General features: G+C 38.5%; 1 protein-coding gene across 7 annotated transcripts; it reads right to left on the bottom strand.

Annotated features, from left to right (window-relative positions):
* Positions 1 to 6,250: 6,250 nt before the first annotated feature.
* Positions 6,251 to 24,055, bottom strand: frk (fyn-related Src family tyrosine kinase). Of its 7 annotated transcripts, none has more exons than XR_005707385.1 (10): positions 23,351 to 24,055; positions 21,126 to 21,247; positions 16,593 to 16,756; positions 16,267 to 16,435; positions 14,682 to 14,840; positions 9,834 to 10,015; positions 9,253 to 9,418; positions 8,809 to 9,120; positions 6,865 to 6,927; positions 6,294 to 6,354 (listed from the first exon to the last, which is right to left on the bottom strand). XR_005707385.1 is itself a non-coding variant. In XM_040126131.1 (8 exons), the coding sequence occupies exons 1-8, from the start codon at positions 23,746 to 23,748 to the stop codon at positions 8,912 to 8,914; spliced, it is 1,569 nt and encodes a 522-aa protein (XP_039982065.1). In that variant the 5' UTR covers positions 23,749 to 24,055; the 3' UTR covers positions 7,423 to 8,911. The 7 variants fall into 7 exon arrangements, 1 of the variants encoding a protein (XP_039982065.1); XR_005707381.1 differs by lacking the exon at positions 6,865 to 6,927 and adding an exon at positions 6,482 to 6,562 and having other exon boundaries at positions 6,324 to 6,354; XR_005707384.1 differs by lacking the exon at positions 6,294 to 6,354 and adding an exon at positions 6,482 to 6,562.
* Between the last annotated feature and the right edge of the window lie 498 nt (positions 24,056 to 24,553).

The following is a 24,553-nucleotide window of genomic DNA, read 5'->3' as shown; positions in this document are numbered from 1 at the left end:
ATTGCTGCCATCTGTCTGATAGGTTTGTTTTGTTTTTTCAGCCTAATGATGGCCTCCATCATGTGCATCAACACCTCATTGAACCAGATATTGAGAGTTTCTATGCGAAGTTACCAAATGCAAATTCAACACTTGGAATCAACTCCAGACCTTTTATCTGCTTAATCTGTCATGAAGTAACGAGGGAACAGGACACACCTGGCAATAAAAAGGATCAATCGTTAATTGTCCAATTACTTTTGAGTCTCTGAAAATGAAGGACAGTGTGTAAAAATGGCTGTAATTCCTAAATGGTTAATGCAATATTATTGTTAAACTCCTTCAATTAAAGATGAAAGTCTACACTTAATCACATCTTGATGGCTTCATTGTACATCCATTGTGGTGGTGCACAGATGCAAAATTACCAAAATCGTGTCACTGTCCAAATATTTATGGACCTAACTGTATACTGGGATTTAGTCACAGTCAATCATACGTTTATGCCTGCAGACATGAGGCATCCAGAGACATGACATGTCTCTGTGAATAAGGGAATTAACTCTGTGCTTATAAATATGTCGGCCGCAAAAGGAAATACCCTGTATCCTGTTCTAGGCGGCCTGTCTTTTCAAAATCTCCTTTTCTATATGCAAACAAGAGTAATTCATTTGAATAATTCTCACTAAACCTGTCTCATCCACTTGTTTTCCCTTTGAGAGGCAGTCAACCGTTGTCTGCTTGTAATTTATGACCACCGGCAAATCTGCTGTGGTTTTACTGGGTTGCATCAGAACACCCTCTTTTTATTGTGAAGCATTATGGTAAATGGGGAAAAATACACTTTTTAATGGAAAAAGACAGGTGCTTTCCAAGGTGGATCCTCTGCCTTATGTGTATCTGAGACACTAAAAAGGAAGATGGATAATTTTACACTGCCACTTACTCGTTATCCAAATTATGCAAATAGTTTATCTATGTGAAATGTTTTTAAAAAGCTTTTGAACATTCTAGTGCAGCCTCTCCGCTGAATTAAGATGCATCAAGACTCATGTATGTTGTGCTGTGGCTCTCTGAACAACATAATTATCAACTTGTGAACTTACGGTGCTGGATGTGGCTAGCTTTGTAACATAATGAGGCGTACAGCGACCATTTCAACATGTTCGAGTAAGTACCAGGCCTGAATTATTATTGAGCCCACTATTTACTGTCTGCCATCACTGACAGAGAGAACGGATTACATAGCAACTGGTTGGACCAACAAGGACTCTGCTGGAAGAAGAGATCCCCCTTTAAAGGATAATTCCAATATTTCTAAACCTGGGTCCTATTTTTTCCCATCTTTTGGGTTTAAATGATCAACAGGGACAAAAATGTTTAGAAAAGGTCCAATATGGAGCGACAACACTATAACCGGCAACCATGAAACAGTTACAATGTAATCCAAAAGGGCATTTGTCCGTGTCAAAGTGCGTCCACTAAAGTGCTTGTTTTTGCCACCGACAGGCTCAGACTGTTATTGTAAGTGTCGGACAACATTATGGAAAGGATCCCCACATGGAAACACCATTTTGTTTACGTCTCGCTTCTTCGGGTCTCCGATGTTACATCCCTTTCTTTCCCTATATTATTTGGGGGGGTTTCTGATGTTTACAAAAGGAGAAATCAAGCAGAATCAGTAATAATAATAATAATACTAATAATAATTCATCAGTAATAACTACCATCATCATTCATTGGCAGCAAGAATCTCTCTGATATCTCCTAATGTATAGGATATGCAAATGTTGGCATAAAAACGGTCTTATACCGTTAGGTCATGAAATAGGTATATAGCATAAATATGTTCCCTGTGACATCACTATAAGTGTGCAGGAAGATGTAAGGGCTGAAAACTCTGAAATCTGAAAAGGACTGAAATCACGTAAGTAGGCTGATACTTCATACTGTATGTACGATGACCAGAATGCACAATGAACGGGTGTGTCTGCTGTTCACTTCCAGTTTTAGGTTAAAGTACTACTGTTGGACAAAGTAAACGGACTCTCAATGGCCAGAGTATTAGGACCACCTAGCTAAAACTAATGCTGTCTAGTGCAACAGTTTTGCAATAAATCCTCCCTTCAGGAGGGCTCTAATTTTCAGTTTTCGGTGAAACTGGTTTAGAGAGGCACCACAAACTTCAGTCTCCAAAGTGATCACACAGTTGAATCAGCACCTCTCTAAAATATTACAACCTTCACGAAAGTAGCAGTTTTTTTTTTTTTTTTTTGCAGAGCTGTGAATTTAGACTGCATTAGTTTTAGCTAGCCGGACCTAATAAACCGGACCTTGCCAGCCTCGGCAGGAAATTAGCTGACGTGGGAGGGTCTCTTCAGCTGATGTAGTTCACCTCGGCCTTCCAGACTATAAAAGCTGGCCCATGTGCTCAGTTGGCCTCTCTCTTCCAAATGCTGACATCCACCTTGCATCATTTGCTGTTACTTCTGCACGTACAGCACCTCTACGGCACATATGCCACTCAGCCATGCATTGCTCTCATGGCTAACAATGCTGATCTCCACACCCCATTGTTCAGTTGTTTTACCTTTAGTTTTAAGAATTCCATTTTTTTTAGTAGAACCTTTGTGTCGACTCCTGTTCCCACTCCTTCCATGTTTTGATTACTTTTCTTTTTACAATCTGCAATTCCACTGTCATTGCTGTTTCAACGTCACAACACTGTGCATGTGGGTTTTTCCCTTAAGCAGTCTGCGGCGTTGCGGTATTACAGAAGGTGTGCAAAAAGGGCCCAAAATTAAGTGATGGGCCGATGAAGCCTTATGAAGCTTTGGGGGTTTTTCTACTTGTGCTGAAAAAAGATTCAAAGCTCCGGGGCTTCAAATGTAGCAAGCAGAGTAACGTCTGATGGCTTGCAAAACCTGCAGCAGCTTTTCGAGACTGGGGCTGAAGCATTACAACACCTCAAGGACTTTAACAGTTTCAGTGTCATATGCGTGCAGTAAAAGTCCAAGACGCCAGCACATTATTATCGAATCTGTAAATTAAGAAGTGCTGTATTAAATGTAGATATCCTGTAATGTTACAGTAAGATCATTCATAAATACATCGTCCAAAAGGCCTAGATATAAAATATTTTTGTGGATAGAAAATATTAGCCTACCTTATTGGTGTAGTTTTGGTCTAGTGTCACTATTGGCTCATGTGTTTTCAGGCTAATTCTTTAAACGAGCCTATTAATATTATTACATTTACAGCCGTAATTCTGGATGAAGCAGCTCTAGATGCCATCAGTCATGTGGTAAAATTCATTTGAAACAAGCTCCGACTGGACGTATTGAAACATTACGCTTCACAGGAGTGAAAATGAGTTTCAGAGCTTGATTAGCACCTGCCCTTTCTCCAAGTCAAAGTGAGAGCCGTTAGACACTCGCTGGAGCGCACGGTAACGTCTGTGATTGCATAAGGGGGAGCTGAAAACTAACGCTGTGTTCCACGTCTTTAACTGAATACAGCTGTCAACCTTCCACATTGAATACTGACTCTCACAATACCCTATTTTGGCTTAAATAATAGAAACTGCTAACTTGCTCTTAACAAATCCACTATCACCATAACAGCCTAATGCTACATATTGGTAATTAATTTGATATCAGGCTGGATAGCAATACCGTACCGATATGGACACTTTTCAAGAAATCACTGTCAGATACTCATGAAAAGATCGACCGCATCCACCTCTAGCAGGCAAGAACCCAAATATTCTGCAGAAGCCCGTAGAGATGCTGAGGGTAGGGCTGAGCAATAATATGTACTGGAAAAAGATACTTAGCTATAGCATTTATACTGATGTAGGTCTCCCTTTAATATCTTTGGTTGTTGTAGACTAGTTCAGGCAACACGGTAAATGTACATGTATGAGCAATGGTCAAACATTAGCATGTTAACATGCCTTACATTTGCATTTCTGCGTGTGAATGTTTAAAGTACAGCAGAGGATGACAAGGACAGCTGTGGCTGACACGGTGCTAACTACATGCTAAAAGTTTGGATGTTAAGATACTAACATGCTATCTCTCAATCTGTCTTTTCATTCTTCACGCAGCTACTTTTCATGTGTAGAACTGAGTGCAACGCAAGGAGAGGCCTTCCAGGAGAGACTATTTGAAAGTGTGGACCGTTGTCTTCTTTTGTAAATTCTCAGTCTCCCTCCATAGGGGGACTCTGTGTAAATGTACATTCATTCCCATTTTCAAAAACATAATCAAATATTGTCTTGACATGGTTACCCTATTCTGCTTAATGTTTAAAGGTCCACTGCCTCTGTGATAGTTAGAGCAAGGCTAATTCACAATAATGTGTTGGAGAAGTTAAATAAAGTTGGAGTATTACTTTTTTTTAATAGAATGGAAAAGAGCGAGTAAAAATCTGTGCTACGGCAAGCTACAGTTATTGATAGAGATACAGAGGCAGCATCCCTAGTGTGGACTCTTGACTGGCTACTTAGCCAGTCACTCACTTATGAGTCTTCCGTGCCCCTTTTTAAAGCCATTGACGTGCATCAGATGGAGGTGGGATCGGGAGGAAGCTAGTGTTGAGTTAGTGTGTATTGAAGCTGTGACAGCACCCACTGGGAAAGAGAATACAAAAAAGACTCATTTTCGGATTGATTTCATACTATATAGTTTAGTTTGAAGTAAAATAAAAATGATCAAAACGTAAAAATGAATTCATTTGCTCATTTCAAATATTTAATAATAATTTATTAAACCTGCTGACTCTGAATTAAGCTTTGTGGCTGGTGGGATGTCACACGTGCCATCCTTGTCGGTTTTCATACATCCAACAGTTTGTGAGAGAATGACTGTACACAAAAGACTTCCTTCAGTCAGCAAAAACTCCTTTTGATCTCATAAAAGATACCTGAGTTTGAATGGAGGCTCTGTTTTTGCATCCAAGTTCTTAACCTGGATGCGAAAAAAAAAGGCTCAGACACTTTCAATATCTTGGATTTTCTCATTAAACCTACTTTGGTGCAGAATGTGGCCTTTGCACCTTAACTCAAGCGCTAAAGATTTTCATACAATGCAAGTCTAGACATTACAAAAGAGCCAGAAACAGATAATTTTTCTTTGACACGCAACCTTATTCTGGAAAACTTCAGCTCTGATGGCCCGTCATGTTCCTGGGGGGAACTGCAGCAATTCTCTACATTTTTTCTTACAGTAAGAGTAATTTACATAATTTCTCAGTTTACCCAAAGCAACTGTCCAAAGAAAGTGTCCCCAGCAAATATGTATCTGGATACATGTCAACCATATATAAAAGCAGACATAGATACTCACTTATGTCTCTTAAATGTCATCTTTCTGATTTCAGGGTTATAAATTAAAAAAATCGCAGTGTCACCTCAAATTAGATGAAAATCTAAGACTGGTCAACTTTGAACCAAATGATAATAACTGGGACAAGATAGAGGTAGAGGAAATGTACATCGGAGGAATTTAATTGCATTTACTAAAAATAAGCATTTAACAGTTACACTGGCATAAAAGGTTGAAGGTTAAAGTGTTACTGACCACTGGTCTTAGTTTAGGCATGTTTCCCTGAGCTTTCTGACTATCAGGAAGAGGACATGAGGCATGAGTGTCCATAGGAGGGCGTCAGCGCCACTGTGTGGCCAAATTGGGAAGTTACATCTGATGATGTCAGCGACGACAGGTACAGTTTATCATGTTTTTCTAGAAAACCAGTGTGTTTTTAATAAAATTGATGGTAGCTGTTTGGTAGTTACTTGTTTATTTTATGTTGTTGATTCATAACCTTAACTCCTAAGGCACATTGAAATTTGGTGCATTTCCAATAGGTAAACATTGTAAAAATTAACATAAAAGACTAATTTAAAATGAAAATGTCCCTTTAAAAATATTTCAATCAAAATTTTTTCGATTGAAACCTTTTTTTATTTACCTATTTTATTTGCTTTTTGTTTTTTTAAATTTTGTAATTTAAGAATTTTAACTATAATATAGAGAATTTATGCCAAGTCAAGGCAATTTTATGTCTATAAATCTGAGAGAAAAAAAAACAAAAAAAACCCCCTCACATTTTCCTATGACATTTCAGTCCAAAGCTCAATGGTGTGCAGGATTTTTCATTTTTTATTCATCCAAAATCACAAACGTGTCTCGGTATAAGATAAAAAAAAAAAAAATTTAGACAGAGTAACAATAGTTTAATCATAATCTAAATAAAGTGAAACATGCAAAGAATGTGGATCAGAGAAGGCACTGAACCCTCCCCAGGTGCCTCTAAGGAATGGTAGGACCTGGACGTCACAACCTCCACTGTACCACGAAGACCTGGAAAAGACTACACATGTACACAAGGGGGTTAACCTCAGGACATCATTTGTACAGAGGGAAAAAGAGACCAGAGCTGAGAAAAGAATTAAACAGTTAGTTGCAGACATTCACGTGATGTGAGAACGGGAACTAACAAAGACAGGAGCAAGCGCTGGCTGAGCGTCGTGGTGGACAAAGATCTGAAGCATCGATAGGGCCCCCATCAGCATAAAGTCCTGGGTAAAGGACAAGCAGAAAGAGAAAGACCAGGTGACAGTGAAGATAGACTCGGGCACACAGCTTTGCCACGTTTGCTCAAACAAATGCTTTTCAGGGAGTCATCAATGTGCTCGTCAGCAGGACAGACATGGGCTTGAATTACTGAGGCCTTAAGCTTAATGAAGACAGAGTCAGACCAGTGCACTGGAAATAAAATGGTAATAGGTATGGGGTCACCAGGGTAGCTAAAAGAATAGGGAACTTATTGAAAGCTAAGGGGAGAGAAAAAGTTTCAAATTTTCAAGTTTAAAGGACTCACCAGACTGATGTCAGCCGGGAGATTGTTCCATAGATAGGAGAAAGCTCTGCAGCCTGCTGACCTCTATTAAACGTATTTAAATGGATTTACTTGCTTTTAAATGTATTATTTGTATCAATTTTAACCACATCTGATTTACTCATAATGTTCATTATTGCCTTGTTTTCTTATGTCTTGTGATTGGTCTTGATTTTGGCAAAGTTAATTCAAAACACAAGGTTTCCAATGACACAACGCAACCAAGATCATACTAAATATAATTCATTTAATTATGTTACGAATTAAAGAATAATTATGTTAAAATACAGTATGATTACATATAAACACTGGCATGGTTGTAATGTACAATTAACAAGATTTTGTTCATGATAAAAACATCATACAAAACGATCAGAGCACGAGAAAATCCACCTGTTGCAACAACTTAAGTAAATATGTCAAGCATCTGATTAGGGGTGCTGTGTCTTTAATGTTGTAGCTTCTGATGGTCAGGAAGAAGACTGCAACAGATCTGAGAGCAGCTCTACAGTAAAAAAAAAAAAAAAAAAAAAGGAGGGAAAAAAGTCCAGTGTAACATTGTTCAGTCATCGAGCCATTAGACTGTAGGTCCCACATGAGTAAGACTAACAAATAAAATGCATTTAACTAAGTGTACTCTCTTATAAAAGCAGACAGGTGTGAGAGGACTTTGGTTTAGGGTGTGTTGCTGCAAGGCAGCTACTGTGGGAAGACTAGTTGATTTAGAGGCCCAGGAAAAAGGAAAAAAAAACAAAAAAAAACCCATCCAGCCACTGGACTGCCAAAACTATGTGGCACAGCCAGTATCAAGGAAAAAAATAATTTCTATGTGCACTAAAAATAATAACTTGTGCTACAATTTAACACAACGTAATGTTAAACAATCTTTAACATATGTTTAAGGGACGCCAAAGATAATACAACAATGTTTAATGGGCAAAGTCTGAGGCATATTCATGTATCTCCATCCAAAATCAAAACTAAACTGCATTTGCTCCAAGCAGCTCATGCAGTAGGTTTAGATTATCCAACTTCCACTGTTTGCTTGCTCCACAATAAGATGAGGCTTTATTGTTTGTAGGCATCTCCTTACAAAACATAACCGCTAGCCTGCCTCTACCACTTTGCGTGCTGCTCCCTACCCTATCGGAGGAAACACAACCCCCTACGGCTTCAGATCCTGCTTCTACACTTTTACATTTGAGTGTTTGCGTCAATGCAGTGCAAGGCAACGTCGAAAAGTTGTCAGACCATGAAAAATCCAATGCACTTTTTTTGTGATTTTGGATGGAGTAAGGCAGATGTACTTGATATCCCTGAAATTTGCTTTAATCAATATTTCATAATAACAGTGGAAAAGCTGGAAGTACTACATGTAATGTGAAAAGGGTTGCTCGTAGCGATGCACCCACAGAGAATCATCACTGACACTGCTGCTCTTTTTGATTTAGTGGGCCTCTCTGGCTACTAGGGCCAAAGGTAGTCGCCCGCCTTTGAATAACGTTAGGATCACCTGTGATAGTTACCATACAAATGCAATCAGGAATGTGTGAGATGACCAGCACCAGCCACTCACTCAGTCTCGCTCTCTAAGACACAAAGCAAAACAGACAGAGCTAGTAAGTGAACATTGCTCAGATACTCTCGGGTACCTTCCAGGAATAGCTCGGCAGGTAGCCGGCGGGAACTATGTGTGCTATGCTGAGTGCAAGACGGACTGGTTCATCGAGATGGACGGACAGCCTGCCTGAAAGTGCATTCAGTTGTCACACAAAGGAAGACCAACTGCTGCTGTGGGAAAATCTTCCTCAGTTGCACAGTATTCTATCACATGCATATCAAAGATTTTAGATCCTTCATTTGACTGCTGTGAGAGGAATTTTAAATTACATTTGAATCTGTTACTTTATAAAAATATCAGCGTACCTTCATGTTTGTATTCAAGTGAGTTTGATTTTGTTTTGGTGCGTACAGAGTTTTTTTTTTTTGTTCCTCTCTTTCCACATGCCGCAGCCTGGTCAGTGTGCTGCTAATAACGGCTGGCATCGTCATACGAGGTCACATCCAGGTCGAAGAAGTCCTCCAGCTTCCACTGCAGGGTCTCAAACGTGGGCCGGTCCTGTTCTTCTTCCTTCCAGCAGTCCATCATAATGTTATACATGACTCTGGGGCATTTGGGGGGGCACAGCATCCTGTAGCCCTGGGGAACCCTCTGGACCACCTGGTAGTTTGTCATGGCTGGAACAATCACAGAGGGACATGATCACAGATCTAACAGGAGAGATTTTCTGCACTCAAACTTTTTTTAAAATCTCTATGTACAGAGAATCATTTATCAATTATTTAAAGTAATGTTGATAAAGGTGTTACCTGGGTAAGGCATCTGGCCAAATGTCATGATCTCATACAGCAAAATTCCAAAGGACCAAACATCAGATTTTATAGTGAACTTGTTTTCATTGATGGCCTCTGGAGCGGTCCATTTCACAGGAAATTTTGTGCCTTCTTTAGCTTCGTACACATTCTCATTCTCTTTCTAACAACAGAACAAGACACACAATACAGACTTTTTACTTTCAGTGGGTCAGCTTTAGTGCAAAGATCCACACTTTTACAACATGGCAGGACAAACCTGGATTTAAGAGGGCTATTTGATCTATCTGGGCGTCACTCTTGTCAACACAAAACACCTAATGTGATAGTACCTAAGGTTTAACAAACTGTGTGTCTTAGGTTGTGGAGTATTTATTAGGCTTTATAATGCATGCTAGTAAATGAGGGCATACATTGTATAATCTGATCAAGAGGTTCGCTTACAAGAGTATTTCTATTGTGTATTATATATTTTATTATTATTTATTATTATTATTATATATTTTTTGTGATTGGTGAGAAGAACTATGACACTTTCTACATACAGTATACAACAGCACTTTAAAAGTCAAACCCACCATGAAGACCCTGGCAAGGCCAAAGTCAGCGACCTTGCAGATGTTGTTCTCCCCCACCAGGACGTTCCTGGCTGCCAGGTCTCTGTGGATGTAGTTCTGTAACTCCAGGAAAGCCATTCCTGATGCCACCTGCGCAGCCATCTCAATCTGGTCAGAGATACGCAGCGTGGTACCCTTATCCTCTGTAAGCATGGTAGAAGGCCACATAATGAGTCACAGTCCCACCGTGAGTCAAGAATGACATGTAGCAAAGAAAGAAATGGGATAAAAACTTTTTGAAAGAAAATTATCCAACTTGTGTATTTTACTCTGGAGACATTTAACCATGAAAGACCATATTTGCGTTATATATATTGGCATATAACAAATTGTACACATAAGATTTATTTAAACTTTTTCATTAGGCCAGATAGTTTTCCATAAAAAACCATTAAAACTCTTTTAATTGGACCCACAGGATTTGGGGTTGAGAAGTCTTAAAACATTGTCAGTTGTGACTTTCCAGCAGTTTGTCATTACAGCTTTAACTGGACAACTGTAGCGGCTCTTGATAAATGTAACACCACTTTTTAAAAGCCATGAGAGAATTATTGAGTGATGTAATGTCTTATGAAATGTAGGCTTAATGAGCAACAAATACATGTCTGGAGTTTATTGAAAATGGTAGCAATTCAAACTGCAGCTGTGATAGTGAACACATTTCCGATTAGATGTTTTCCTTAAATTGTTCAGTCTTTAAGTTGAATATAAAAAGTGTGAAATGCTATTTATTACCAATTCTTGACCAAATTTTTAACATCAGAATATTCTATAAACTTTTTTTTTAAGTTAATAAGTGAATAAATCCTGTACACATGGTGTTCACCTACACAGATGTTCTAATTTGCCAGATTAGACCTCCCTTCAGGACCATGCTGACCAGGGATTTTGTCTAACTCTAACATACCTTCTACAGTCATGTTTTAACGTGCATTACCCTAATCAAAGATTTAAAAAAAAGAGAAGAGAGAGAAAGCAGCTAACATGTGCATAATGTGTTAAACTTTAAATTTTATACTTGTGTGACTTTGAACATGATGTGTTACATTCCCAGGTTGTGTTGTGAATTATGGCAGGTATGGGTCACCACACAGACTGTGTCAGGGTTGCAAACATCAGTTCCATATGAGCGCTCCTGAGAGTGACCGGCACTCTAAATGGAAGTGAAACTAGATCTCTCACAGTACATCTCAGCATGTCTGTCTACGAGATGAATGCAACACACACCAAAGCAAGTACAAAAGGTCAGATATTTAGCAAATGAAAGGTCTTTAGTAAAAATACTAACTGTCTTTCTACAACAGGTGTGCCCAACATGAGGTATTCAGATGTCTTGTTTTCTAACCGAAGGGCCATAACCTAAAAATATTCAATTTTCTCTCATAAATTGGAAGGAAAAGCATCAAATCTGGAGAAAGTCTAACGAGAGAATGTTGGACATTTTTGCTTGATGATGGCAACAAGTAAATTATCAAAATAGTTCTAATTAATCTTCTGTTAATCAACTATTTAATTAACTGATCATTTTAGCTTTACATATTATACATAAGTTGGACTGTTAAAAACAAAACCACCACCATTAACAAAGCAAAAGTGAGCATTTGGCAGCATGTTGCAGACAAGTGGTGAGCTCAGGCTTTGACACGAGTAATATCTTTTAAGAAGTTCTCTTTCAGGGTGTATGCTTCATTTCATTACCTTTATTTACTTGCAATTTAATGTGAGAGAAAATGGTGAAAAGGCTACTTTTGCTACAAGACTACAGACATGGGTCAAACATAATTATTATCTTTGCCTTAAAGAACTGAAAAGCGGAAAAATACATATCGTTTTTTCCGGTGCATTTGAAGGAGCATACTGTAAGTGAACTGTAATGCTGTATGGATATGGGCTCCACATTTTTAGTTGCCAGTAACTGCGGTCTAAAGTCTGTCAAAATGTCAGAAATCCGATGTGTGCTGCAGTTTTGACTAGACCATACTGAGGGACTGCCCAGGAAAAACTGTGGAGAAAAAACTTCACTCTGGCAGAATGATTGTAACACTTGTTAAGCTGAGATGAAGCTCAAAACTAACCTGACCAGGACCAGGCTAGCCTGGAGGGATAAGCTTCCATGGTAACTTAGGTCAGACTTATTTAACCTCCTATATGACACTAAATGTTCTGGTTCATTGAGTGAAACCTGTCCTAATTGGTAAAAATGCTTTATTAAACAGATGTGACCCAGCACAGTTGAAAACGCTACCATGTTATCATGACTGCCCTGGTTCGAGACTGAGGACATCTATAACATCATCCCCTCTCCCTCTTTCTTAACATTTGGTTGTTTGGGTTGTTTTAATGCAGCAAAGTCCAGCAATCAGGTGTTAAGGGTTTTTAAGTATCTTAATTGCCTCTCTGAGCTGTGCGTCACAACCAAACTACTATAACTAACTTCCCATCGTATTTAGATCACCTGCATGTACCTGTCTCTTCCACCTCACACAGTATCTTTGCCTCATATCTCACCTTCCACATCCCTCCCTGCAACTCTCTCGCACCTCCCTTACAGTTTGAAATCCTCTGATGTATATTGTCAAAACTGTCCAATTAAGGTATAATACCAAAAAGAAAAAGGAAAAAGGAAAAAAAAAAAACTTTTTATATGAAAATCACGCAGAGCAGTAATTGACTGGTGTGCATTACAACGCAGTGAATGTTGACCAGTGCTGGTTTAAATTAAAGACTATTAAATTATTAAATTAAACATGTAATGTACAGTGGCTTCAGAAAATATTTAGACCCCTCCACTTTTTGCACACTGTATTGTTTCGTTGATTTAATTGTAACGGGATAAAAACTGCCATTCACTCAATCACTCAATAAACCCATAATGGCCAAGTGAAAACATGTTTATAGAAATTTGTGCAATTTATTAAAAATCAAAAACTAAAATCTCTCATTTACAAAAAGTATTTAGACCCTTAATTCAGTACTTTTGTAGAAGCAATTACAGAATCGAGACTTCTTGGTTAATTCTCTACAAGCTTCACACACCTGGCTTCGGGGAGTTTATCCTAGTCTTCCTCCTAGGCAGATCCTCTCAAGCTCTTTCAGATTGGATGCAAAGCGTCTGTGAGCTGCCATCTTCAGGTCTCTCCAAAGATGTTCTATGGGGTTTAAGTCTGGGCGTTGGACTCAAGGACAGTCAGAGAAATGTCCTGAACCCACTTGAGCGTTGTCTTGACTGTATTCTTCGGGTCAGTGTTGTGCTGAAAGGTGAACCGTCGCACTATTCTCCAGTCGTGTGCACTCTGGAGCAGGTTTTCTTCAAGGACCTCGCTGTGTTTGGCTGCATTCATCCTTCCTTTCCTTTAAATGCAATTTGGAAAACTCTAAGCTGTCACCTGCCTTTTACGCGAAGTGGCTTCCATCTAGCCACTCTACCACAAAGACCTGATTGAGGGAGTGCTGCTGAGATGGTCTTCCAGCAGGTTCTCCCATGATCATGCAAAGGACTTCTGAAGCTCTGTTAGAGTGACCTTTGGGTTCTTGGTGACCTCCCTGACCGAGGCCCTTCTTGCTGGCTGAACAGCCAACCCTAGGATGAGTCCTAATGGTGCCAAATATCTTCAATTTCACAATTATTGAGGCCACTGTGCTCCTGGGAACACTCAAAGCTTTAGAAATGGTTTTGTACCCTTAAACCCTGATCTATGCCTCGCCAGAGTTCCTTGGACCTCATGTCTTGGTTTTTGTCCTGACATGCAGTGTCCTAAACTATGTCCAATCAATTCAGTTTACCACAGGTGGACTCAAATCAAGCTCTAGACACATGCAAGGATAATTAAAGCAAACAGATTGCACCTGACCAGAATTTGGAGTTCTACAGCAAAGGGTCTGAGTAATTTTTTAATGGAGATTTCTGTTGTCTATTTTTAATATATTTTCAAAAGTTTCTAAAAACATTTTTTCACTTTGTCATTATAGGTTGAGTGTAGATTGTTGGGCAAAAATGGCAATTTTATCCATTCAAAATTAAATCTACAACCAAAGTTAGCAAAAAGTGAAGGAATCTAAATATGTTCTGAAGCCACTGTATTATTATGAAGCTTGAAAACATGCAACTCTGCCCAGAGACTTTTATGGCGAAAACACACACACACACACACACACACACACACACACACACACACACACACACACACACACACACACACACACACACGATCACTCGTGCTAACCGGCTGTAAATAAAAGCAAGTGAAGCCATTCTCTTCCTCAATATGATGTCAACATGTCATGAGATGCAGGCTTGATGTCAAGTGATAAAACTAGGGTAACATTAGTACACATCCTTATCTTCTTATATAAGTGCAGAATGAGCCAGTTCGGACTCCTGCGTTCATCAGTAAGATCCCAGTCAGGCTCAGAGTTTGATCCACAGAAATCATTCTTTAACACTTATCTAAGCAGAATTATTAAATCATAAGTCTGAAAAACAAGAAGGTAGAGCCTCACTTTTTTAATTTTCAAACTTCTGCATAATTTATCTTTTAAGTACTCTATTCAATCTGGCCTAAAGTATTAACATCTAAAAAAAATTAAAGATAAAAATCAATTGTCTAAAGGCTGCTGGACAAGACTACATAAAAATAATAATAATTAAATAAATAAAAATACAAGTTATTATGTGAAATCTGTGTGGTCGGGGATGAAGGTTAGATTTAGGTTTCAAAGAACTGCAGCACGAGTAGCATTACACTCTCATCCGATCATAAAGTAGCAGTAGCTCATAATCAGGTGTAGATAAAAATAAGGCCGTCTTACTCTGGAGGTATTCCAGCAGGCTGCCGTTCTTCATTAGCTCTGTGATGATGTAGATGGGATCCTCCATGGTGCAGACGGCATACAGCTGGATCAGCTTGGAGTGCCGCAGCCTCTTCATGATCTGAGCCTCTCTCAAGAAGTCCTCAGGATCCATGGTACCTGGTAAAGGTGTTCAGTGATTATTCAGTGAGATCTAATTGTTTTGGAAGATTATCGACTGCTTTGGCGATACACATTATGTGACTTAGTGTTTGTGCACTCGCTCTTACAAAAATGCTTGGATTTTCTGTTGATGAATACGTGCTATAATTATACTTGATTTGTTTTTGGTCTGGTTACCCTTAGAGTTTAATGCTGCTCGTGCAAACTATCCAGCTCATTTTCCAATCAAGGAACTGTGGCTGCTTACAATTGCAACTCTATTGCAAGATATTCTTAATACAGAATTTTACTTAACTATTATTCTGACTAATGAGCCCATAATTAAGACTATTAGCCATTAGCGAGTGCTCAGTAAACCACAAGAGTGGAAGTTTCCAGGAAAGTGCCAATGATAGCCCAGTGGAATAAAACCTGTATAAAACCAAAGACTCCAGCAGATGATGTTTAACTGATGTGTCCTGGCCTATCTTAAACACACATCATTCTCAGTGACAACAGGGAATTCTAACTGAGGTCCTTCGAGGCTCTAAATTAATTCTAAATCAATTTTCCTTTTAAATGCTCTTTCTTGGTAAAATAATGGACAGCCATAATTTATCCTTCCAATGAAGCAGAGATAATACAGATATTATGAGATATACCCTCTTTTTAAAACCAGGAGTACAAAATTTTTCCCAGGCTCTTATCAACTGCCTTACTGACAGTTGTATGTTTCAAGATTTACAACTACCTGGAGGCAAAGTCAAACTGAAATTAGTCACAATCTTCCCCATATACAACCACCTGTTATGACATGATCGACGCTCCATACTCAGGACGTGATGACACCTGAACCAACACAACAACTGAGCAGACTTTGAGATGTGGTAAAAAGCTCTGAGACAAGCTTGTAAAACGCAAGTAAGTGGACCTTCGGTTGAGAATATTTTGTCAAAGTTATTTTTTTCAAGCTAAAGAATGAGCTTTCATGCTTAAAATTCCAAACTATTATTTCAGGTTCTTCCTGAACCACATATCATCTTGAAGATCTTAATGACCTCGGTAGTTTGGTTTCTCACACTAAACATCTGTTCCAAAACCCAGGCTCTGTGAGCTTACTTGTTTTGATCACGTCACGACAACAGTACAGTCTTGCATTATCAAACTACGTCTTTTTATCCAAGTCATTTTTATCCGTTCCGTTTTTGTCATTTCATGTTCAGGTAAGTGTAATTCCATGGGTCTCTTAGTCAAAAATCCCTGACATATCTCCATATTGTTCAGAATGCTGCAGCTAGGATCTTTATTGACATCATACCACAATACTGGTATATTATTAATTTTGCTGTTGACATGATCAGTGTAATCAACTTTGAATTTGCTCATTTTTAATTAATCTGTCTTTGAATGGTGCTATACAAATAAAAATGATTTTTTTGTGTACCAGGTTTGAGGGTCTTCACTGCGACTGCTGTGGTTTCGTTCCACAGGCCCTCGAAGACTTCACCAAACTGACCGGCTCCCAGCTTCCTCAGCAGCCTGATGGAGTTGCGGTCAATCTCCCATTGGTCCACTGTGTTGTAGGACAGACCATGAGTCTGTGGTGCTTCCATCTACAAGGAAAGGAAGAGTGACTGTTTACTGAGGTGCCGATTTGTATTTATACTCTATAAATAAGTGAACTCAATGAATAGCAACAAGGCAATAATGGAATTTAGAATAATACACAGGACGTGCTTAGTTCCTGTTGTGCTATATCTTGTGTTTTACCTTTTTGCATGGTTCACCCAGACGCACACAGAGGCCATCAGCCAGTCTGGAGTAATGTTCCACTAACTCCTTCAGTGTTTGAAAGGATCTCGTCCTTGACACAAAGTAGTGACCATTCTCTAGTTTCCTCAGTTTGTAATGCTTCACCCTCCCACTGTCCAGCACTGAAAGACAAGTGAGCATCCAGTGATATACTCAGGAGTCAAGAACTATACAAGTAAGGTTTTCTCATGGTACAGTGGTTGTTACGTTTTTAATCAAAGCAAGCTAACACAAGTTTTTCCTGTTTTTTTCACTGATAACAGCTGCAGTAGTAAATGAGGTTAAGAGAGTGGTAAGACTCGAGCAGAACAGTAAAGTTTTTCCGTAAAACCAAAACAAAGAGTTGAAAGACGTGAAAAAAAAAAAACTCTGTTTATGCTGTATGCAAATATGGATTAGTGCAGCTCAAAAAGTTGACTATGAATGTTCATTACAGATATACAAAAATACATGACGTCATTTAATTGACCCATCATCATCATGGGAGAATTCAGAGGGTGCGAAGTCCATTATGAAATCAGACAGGGAAATTTGTTTAACTTAACTTTCTGGCGAAGATGTCATGAAGAACATCATCACTGAAACTCATTGAATATTTGTAAAATATTATTATAATATTAGGTATGCTTAATTTTGTGTAGCAAAAAAAAAAAAAAAAAGAAAACAACTGTTTTCATTACTCTCTCTCCGTATTTTCCAGACCAACTGTGTTCTTAAATGATAAGTCCGGTATTTTGCAACCCGGGCCCTATTTTCCCATCTTTTGGGTCTAAATGATTAATACGAAACAAAAATCTTTGCAATCGGTCCAATATTTAGCGAGAACACTATAACCAGCAACCATGGAACAGTTGCAATGTAATCCAAAAGATCATGACTTCTGCTACATGTCAGACACAAGTCATGTTAGATCCAAGTCCATGTAGGAATCCCTCAATAATGTTGTCAGACCCTTCTGAACCAATCTGAACCTGACAGTGGCAAAAACAAGAACTTCTAGTGGACGCACTTTGACATGGACAGATGCCCCTTTGGATTACATTGCAGCTGTTTTGCGGTTGCCGGTTATAGCACTCTTGCTAAATATTGGACCGATTCCAAACATTTTTGTCCCTATTAATCATTTACGCCCAAAAAAATGGGAAAATAGGGCCCAGGATTAAAAATACCAGAATTATCCTTCAACAAGTGCTGACCTGATTCATGCACAAAATCAGTGAATTAACCTGGGGTTAAAGGCTTTGAAATGAACTACATTATCAACTATCTTTAATGAATGAGCATGGAAAGAATTCAACTGTAAATGGGAAGAGCAAGGCCAGTGAAAAGACAGATTAGAACAGAGAGAGATAAACTTATCACACTGCTTTAATGGGAGCAGCGACCTCTATTTATTTAACTTGATGACCTTCAAACCATCAATCATTTGAGCGAATTGAGGAAACAAATGAATCACTGAACAATGCTTGGGGATGAAATGTGTGTTTTGTGGCAGAGAAGCAAACAGGCAGCAGAGACCAGCATGACTTCATGTGAGAAAGATGTTAGTCAGCCAATGTGCTTTTAAAGGTTGTAAACGGGAATTTTGTATCAAAGATATTGATAGTGTGGAATAATACACTTGTACAACTGAAATTTTTTGGTTATCTGATTGTTTTAGGGAAGTTGTTCAGACCTTACCACACCAAGCAGGTTCTTCGATCATTCTAGGTTAATAATTATTCGGCTACATAAAAACATTACCTGGCTAGCTAACACTGGGACATATACAATGATTTTTGTTTGTTTGTTTTTTTTGTTTAAATTGATGTTTAAATGAGCTTATGTAGCTATCTTTTGCCAAAAAGGTGCCCAATAGCCAAAATGACTGTATTCTAACAGTATCAAAAGTAAGGAAAGTGTCATTAACAGTGCCAGTTAAACAGTAATATCTATATAAAGTTGGTTAACACTAGCTAATGTTAACCACCAAACCTTTGGTCATTCAGGACCAAGCAAGGCTGAAAAGCACCCCTGAATATAACAAACTGAGCAAGGGTGTGTATTATTAGGCAGTGTTGGGGAAGCTACTTAAAAAAAGCATAAATACTTCACACTGGAAGAAGCTGAACTACAGCAAAGCTACCCTAGGGATCAATTTAGTTAGGTTAAATAAAGCTACTTAGAAAAAGTAGTTCAAACTACTTTGTAAAAAAAATATCCAAAATGACAATGTACATCTGATATGAAATTATTATCTGATGAATGGATTGCCTTGAAATGCCTTCACAGTGGTAAGAATGAAAGAGAAAGGGGGTGGGGCTCGTCAAAGGGGGTTCAGTTACAGTAGAGAAGCACACATAAAAATAAAAAAATTAAAAATAAATAATTTTCCCTTTATGGCTCAATATTGTTTGTAGTTTCAGTAGTTAATTGCATAAAATTGGCAAAAAAGTAATTTAACTACTTTAATCAAAATACTGCAAAATGTATTTAAACTAATAGTTTAATGTAGTTCACTACTCCCCAACACTGTTGGTTTATTCTTTGGTGTCTTAAGCCAAGGCTGTGCTGGAGCAGGAAGGAGCTAGAAACATGAATATTGGCCCAATAACTTGAAATAATGTGCAAATGCTTCCCAAGAAACGTGAGCCCAATCAGCCAGATAGTGGCGCTATAATTAAGGCCAAAAAACAAGATTTTGTAAAGGCCACGCCCTTCACACTGTAAGTGTGGTTCACTTGAAATCTGACAGACAAGTCAAGCTCAATGTGCTTCACAAAACACCAAATCAACACCAAATTTGGGACTGAGATAAAAAATTCTATCATAAATTGGCAAGATCGGTCCAAAAACATGGCTTCCCACAGTCAAAAAACGTCCCCAGCGGCAGGGCTTAGCAGGAAATTGGCCACAACTCATTAACAATTTGTCCAATCAAGATTAATCCTGATGGAGTATTAAAGAGGAGTTTTTTAAAAATACACTGAAGTATATTTATACAGAATTAAATTAAGCATTGACAATTAAATTATAAAATACTGACGAGTAATTACATACACAATTATTACAATACATCTGAGTGTAAATTCACCAACATGAGCATTTAAGATTATTGGGGACTACCAGTTATCTTGAATTAAAGGCAGACATATTCATAATCATACACAAATAATCCTTGATATGTTTGATTACAGCTCATTTATAAATGATGATGGTCTGGTCCTTTTTCTGGAGTTCTTTAAAGCCTTTGACTCACTTGAGTGAATCCCTTTGGTTTTGAGCCATTCTTCTATAATGCAGTCAGAATGGCTTATAATGACATTAACAGCTGTGTTTTCTTAAAAACTGGTCCAATACATGTTTTTTAATCTCAAAAGGCATTAGGCAGGGTTGTCTGGTATCTCTCTTGTTATTCATTTTAGCCACAGAGTTAATGGCTATATTGATTAAAAAGAGAATGTTAATGACATCAATATTTAGAATAAAGAATCTGTAATTAGTTCAATATATTTTTCCATTCCCTTGACTCGTCTTTAACAACCTAAAATATTCTTAAAACTAAATTTATACACCTACCATTAACAAATACTAAATCCAACATACCATGCAACCTGGATCAATTGTAATTGAAACAGGTCAAAAAAAAGCTTAGCATCATAACAGCACCTTCCATTGCATTAGCCTTTTTCTCTTTTCATAAAGCTGTCATTAACTCCAGTCAAAGCATTCACTTTTGCTATTTCTTTGTGGAGGAAAAAATTAACAAACACCACTGAAGTCCATCAGTAAGCTCCCCAATGCATTTATTATATGGTAGACAAGATAAGATGTTATTTACTACATGGACACTTCGTTGAATTTAGAATTTTTTCTCTGCATACATTGTGATGGTGAAACAAGTGTGTGATTGGTCCCACTCCATCTTTGAAAAGACTTAAACTAGCTGAAGGGATTTTGCTCAGCTTTGTCGAGCCTTAAACCTGCTCACTGCTGCTTGTGGCTTTAAATTTGAGTGCTGTTGAGCGCAAAAAAGGTTAGCGCCCGCAAATTGCCACTTGCGGCTATATTTTCTTATAAATTCTCCTTTTATTTGTAAGAGAAAGAATATGTTATTTGTTCTTACAAAAGTTGCATAGCCTTGGAAACCTGTTAATGTCTGAACCATTCTATCACTTCTTAGAGGAAACTCGAACCCATTATGAGATATCTTATTAATCATATTAATTACTAATTTAGTAATCTGCAGCATGCAGAACCCAGAACTTTTGCCACTAAATTAAAAGAGGGTGTGTTTTATTGCTTGTGATTTCAACTTTTTGTTTGAAAGAAGATTGAGTCGTTTCATCTTTCAAAAGTGGCATAATCCTGCTTTAATGTTCATATTAATGTGCACTGTTTTAAAAAACTGAACAGAAAAGGTTGAAAGTTCACTTGAATGAGTGTTTGGTTGCAAAATTGGGAATTTATTTAAAGTTTATGCTGCGAAAGAAACTTGTTACGTTAGCTCACCTGAGAGGGAGAGCTCTCCTTTCTGACTTTCACAATTTCTGATGAGGAAGGCACCATGCTTGTTCCCTCCAGCCAGCAACATCTTCTCCGCATCCTGCCTCTTGGTGTCGGGAAAATACCATCTAAAAATCAGAATTTAAGCAAAAAAGCAGAGCTAGACAAACACATTTCAGGTATTTTCTGAATATCCATAATAATTAAAGAAAAAAAAAAAAAACAGAGCATCAAACTGTCGGGGGGGGGGGGTTCACTGTGGTTACTGATTATTTGATTGATTGAAAATTGTCTTAGTAACACTGTCTTCACCACTAAACACAATATGACAATATACTTTTTACCCAATCAATTTTTTTTTAAATATTGTGTTAAAGGAAGAGTCTGGTGCTATTCTACATTTTTGTTTTCGTCAAAAAATCCCCAGAGAGCCACAAACAAACTATGACTGTATCTTGCTAACAAATATTGTGTGTATCACAGCCTGATATAGCTTATTCCTCTGAGCTCCATTGTTTCCAAAAACTATTAAAAACACATCAGTGGGCCACACTGTTGCACTGGGTGACATATTCCTTCATCACCCTGAACACAGACACTTTACAGTAGTTTATGTTGACTCAGGCCCATATACAATATCCTGCTGCTGGTAATACTCACTGGAGCCCCACATGTAGATTAATCCGCTGCTGGAAGTAGTCCCAAACAAATGAACTATTTCCTCCTCTTTCTGTAACACTTTCTGTACAGTGCCCAGCTGTTTTAGGAGATGTTTTAGCTTTTAAAAAAAAAAAAAAAAAAATGAAAGTATGTATTCATGATCCATTAGTAAATATTCACATCTTCAGTAGGAACCAATGTGCTTGGGGCTGAGAGCCAGTGACAGGCCAGGGAAAGTTGGAAAGTATTGAAAGAAGGACAAATGGTTGGTTTTGGTCTTCTCGTGAGATTTGTTGACATTAAGAAAGATAAAAAATGACATTTCTTATTAACTTCTGTCTTGATTTTGCATGATGCATTATACTAAATCATTTCATGCTTAATCAAATAACCACAAACTAACAACTAACACGTGTATATACATTACAACGGGATCCATCAGAGGCCACCTAGCATGTTAATCTGGTCCTGATTAAACCAAATGGCTAAAGAAACCAATGGCATCTAACCATAAGCTTAGTCCACAAGTCCAGAATCTTTACCTGGTAATTACTTAGGTCTACCTACGTATTATGAGTGAGTCAACACAAGAATGGAAATATGATGCACAGATGTATTAGGAAATTGTTACATTTATCATTAGGAGGTAAAATGGGAAGGTAAAGCCCTAACCCTTGTTAAAATGCTGAATGGTGTAAGGCCTGACCCTTAACTTCGCATTAGTCGGATTGATAAAGGCTTGTCTTCAGATATGTACTGTATGTGATATGCAGCAGGATTCTATGTAAGTGTATTATGAAACAAATTCTTCTCTGTCTTTTCATCAAGTCGTCCATCAAGTTTGTGACTTTGTTTTTAACCCTTTGATCCATCCAGGCATCATTAGTGTCATAGTTTCACTTGTAAAACTTGTAAACAAAACAGGAAAAATCTGAATACAGCTGAGTAGAAACCGGTTTCACTGAGATGACAAGTATGCTGAGAATGAACCACAAATATGGGACTTTTCTGTGACATTACTTTTCCGATTGATCAGCCTCACATGACAACAAAGAAAATGTTATGTTATCCTGTAATATCTGCATGTGTCAAGGCCCCTCACAGAGTACTGAATTGGCCACCTGCTGCTTAACTGATCTTTGTTGCAAAACCAGTTTCTGTCTGTGTTCACAAAAATGTGGTCATAGTCCTTCCACGGTTCAAGAAATGCAGGAAAAGGCAATTTATTGCACTATGTATGTTTTCGTGTTTTCAAGCCCTCCCCTCCCGAGAATTATTAACCCGTAAATTTAGACTTCCTGGTCACAGAGAATTATTAACTAGTTTAACCCAAGACTGAAAACATATTTCGGCACTGAAGACAGAAAAACATGGCCTGGTTTCACATTTGACCGTGTCTTACCTCTGGGAAATGACATATTGATGGTTCTTAAATGATTTTCTGTGTGTTAGTGCGGGCACTCCAAACGCGTCAATATTCTTAGACAATCGTGGAAATCGCGGATTGGGATTCTGGGTTTAAAAGGGGATCGAATTCAGAAAATACTACACAAGGGAGGGATGATACTTACGGTTCTGCATCAATACTCTCCACAGGCGCCACATAATTAGCAGGGATGTATCCCTGTTTGGAGGCTGAAACCCCGGTGAGGGCTTTGGCAAACCACCAATCACCAGTACTTTTGTCCAGAGCCTCTAAAGTATCCCCAGTGTTGAAGCTCAGGTCCTCCTCGGTGCGGGCGGAGTAATCATACAGGGCGATGTAAAAGTCCACTGCCTTCTCCACTGGCAGCGGCGGTAAAGATCTTTTTGAATGGAAGTCTGGCTCTGTGTTTTCATCAGCACTGGGGTTTTCAAAAGCCGCGGCAGGTTTCTGCTCACGCCTGGCCTGGCCTCCAGACTGACTCGGCTTTTTAAAACATGCTAGAAAACTCTGCCAACACGCAGAAAACCTCTTCTGGATCTCCATGGCACGGCCGTCAATCACAGCAAGTCATTCTGTGTGAGGAGTACAGACGGAAACAGTTTTGGGGAATCCCGTCTCCTCGCTCATGATCCACATTCCATAAGACGAGGACTCATTTTAATAATCCCGGAATCAAAAAGCAAGTAGTGGTCTTTGGCCTAAGCGCTCACCCAGCCCACAACGCGGACGGCGGGAAGTGAGCACCGCTTGAACGTCAAGTTTCCTGGTAAGAGAATTGGGTCGGGACTTGACGGGTCGTGCTCCATTGCGCCAATCAACTGCACCTGCTGAGGAATGGGGAGCGGCTGACGTCCCGTTCGCCGAGATGACGTCCTGTGCCCTCTGGCGGCCATATTGTAGAACAACACCGGCTGGCTACAACCAGCGGTCATGATTTTCTTTTTGTGACTGTGCGATCATTATGGAAGCCAGGGATAAAATAGGTGAAATATTAGGACTGACAACATGTTAAATAAAAATGGTAAGTCACAACTATGTGATACCAAGTAAAACGTACGGGATGATAAATCCAAATTCTAAGAGAGTAAGTAAAATCCATGAAGTATTGTGAGTCTATTATGAAGTTATGAGATAGTAAATCAAAATGATGAAATAATAAGTAAAAATCATGGCCCGTACAGTATTAGGAGGCCCTGGGGACAAACAGAGGGGCCACTGATTACGGTAAAAACACATCACCTGATTTGGTGAATAATGTACTTGAATTATGCGAATACTTAATTAAATGACCAAACAATAAATGAGACTTTCTATTTTATCATTCCTAAGTTTATCTCTACTGGAATTG

This window comes from Xiphias gladius, chromosome 4 (genome assembly GCF_016859285.1).
Source record: "Xiphias gladius isolate SHS-SW01 ecotype Sanya breed wild chromosome 4, ASM1685928v1, whole genome shotgun sequence".
NCBI classification, from domain to species: Eukaryota; Metazoa; Chordata; class Actinopteri; order Istiophoriformes; family Xiphiidae; genus Xiphias; species Xiphias gladius.
The sequence above is the reverse complement of the archived record's forward strand: the minus strand, read 5'-3'. Positions and strand labels throughout refer to the sequence as shown.

Bases quoted from the DNA above. Each gene is read 5' to 3' on its own strand.
- frk (XM_040126131.1), bottom strand. From the start codon at position 23,748: ATGGAGATCCAGAAGAGGTTTTCTGCGTGTTGGCAGAGTTTTCTAGCA. The intron at 21,248-23,350 runs GTAAGTATCATC...TCTGATTTTTAG, and splicing joins GAGAGTATTGATGCAGAACC to ATGGTATTTTCCCGACACCA. The intron at 9,419-9,833 runs GTGGGTTTGACT...TTCTGTTGTTAG, and splicing joins GCCTTGCCAGGGTCTTCATG to AAAGAGAATGAGAATGTGTA.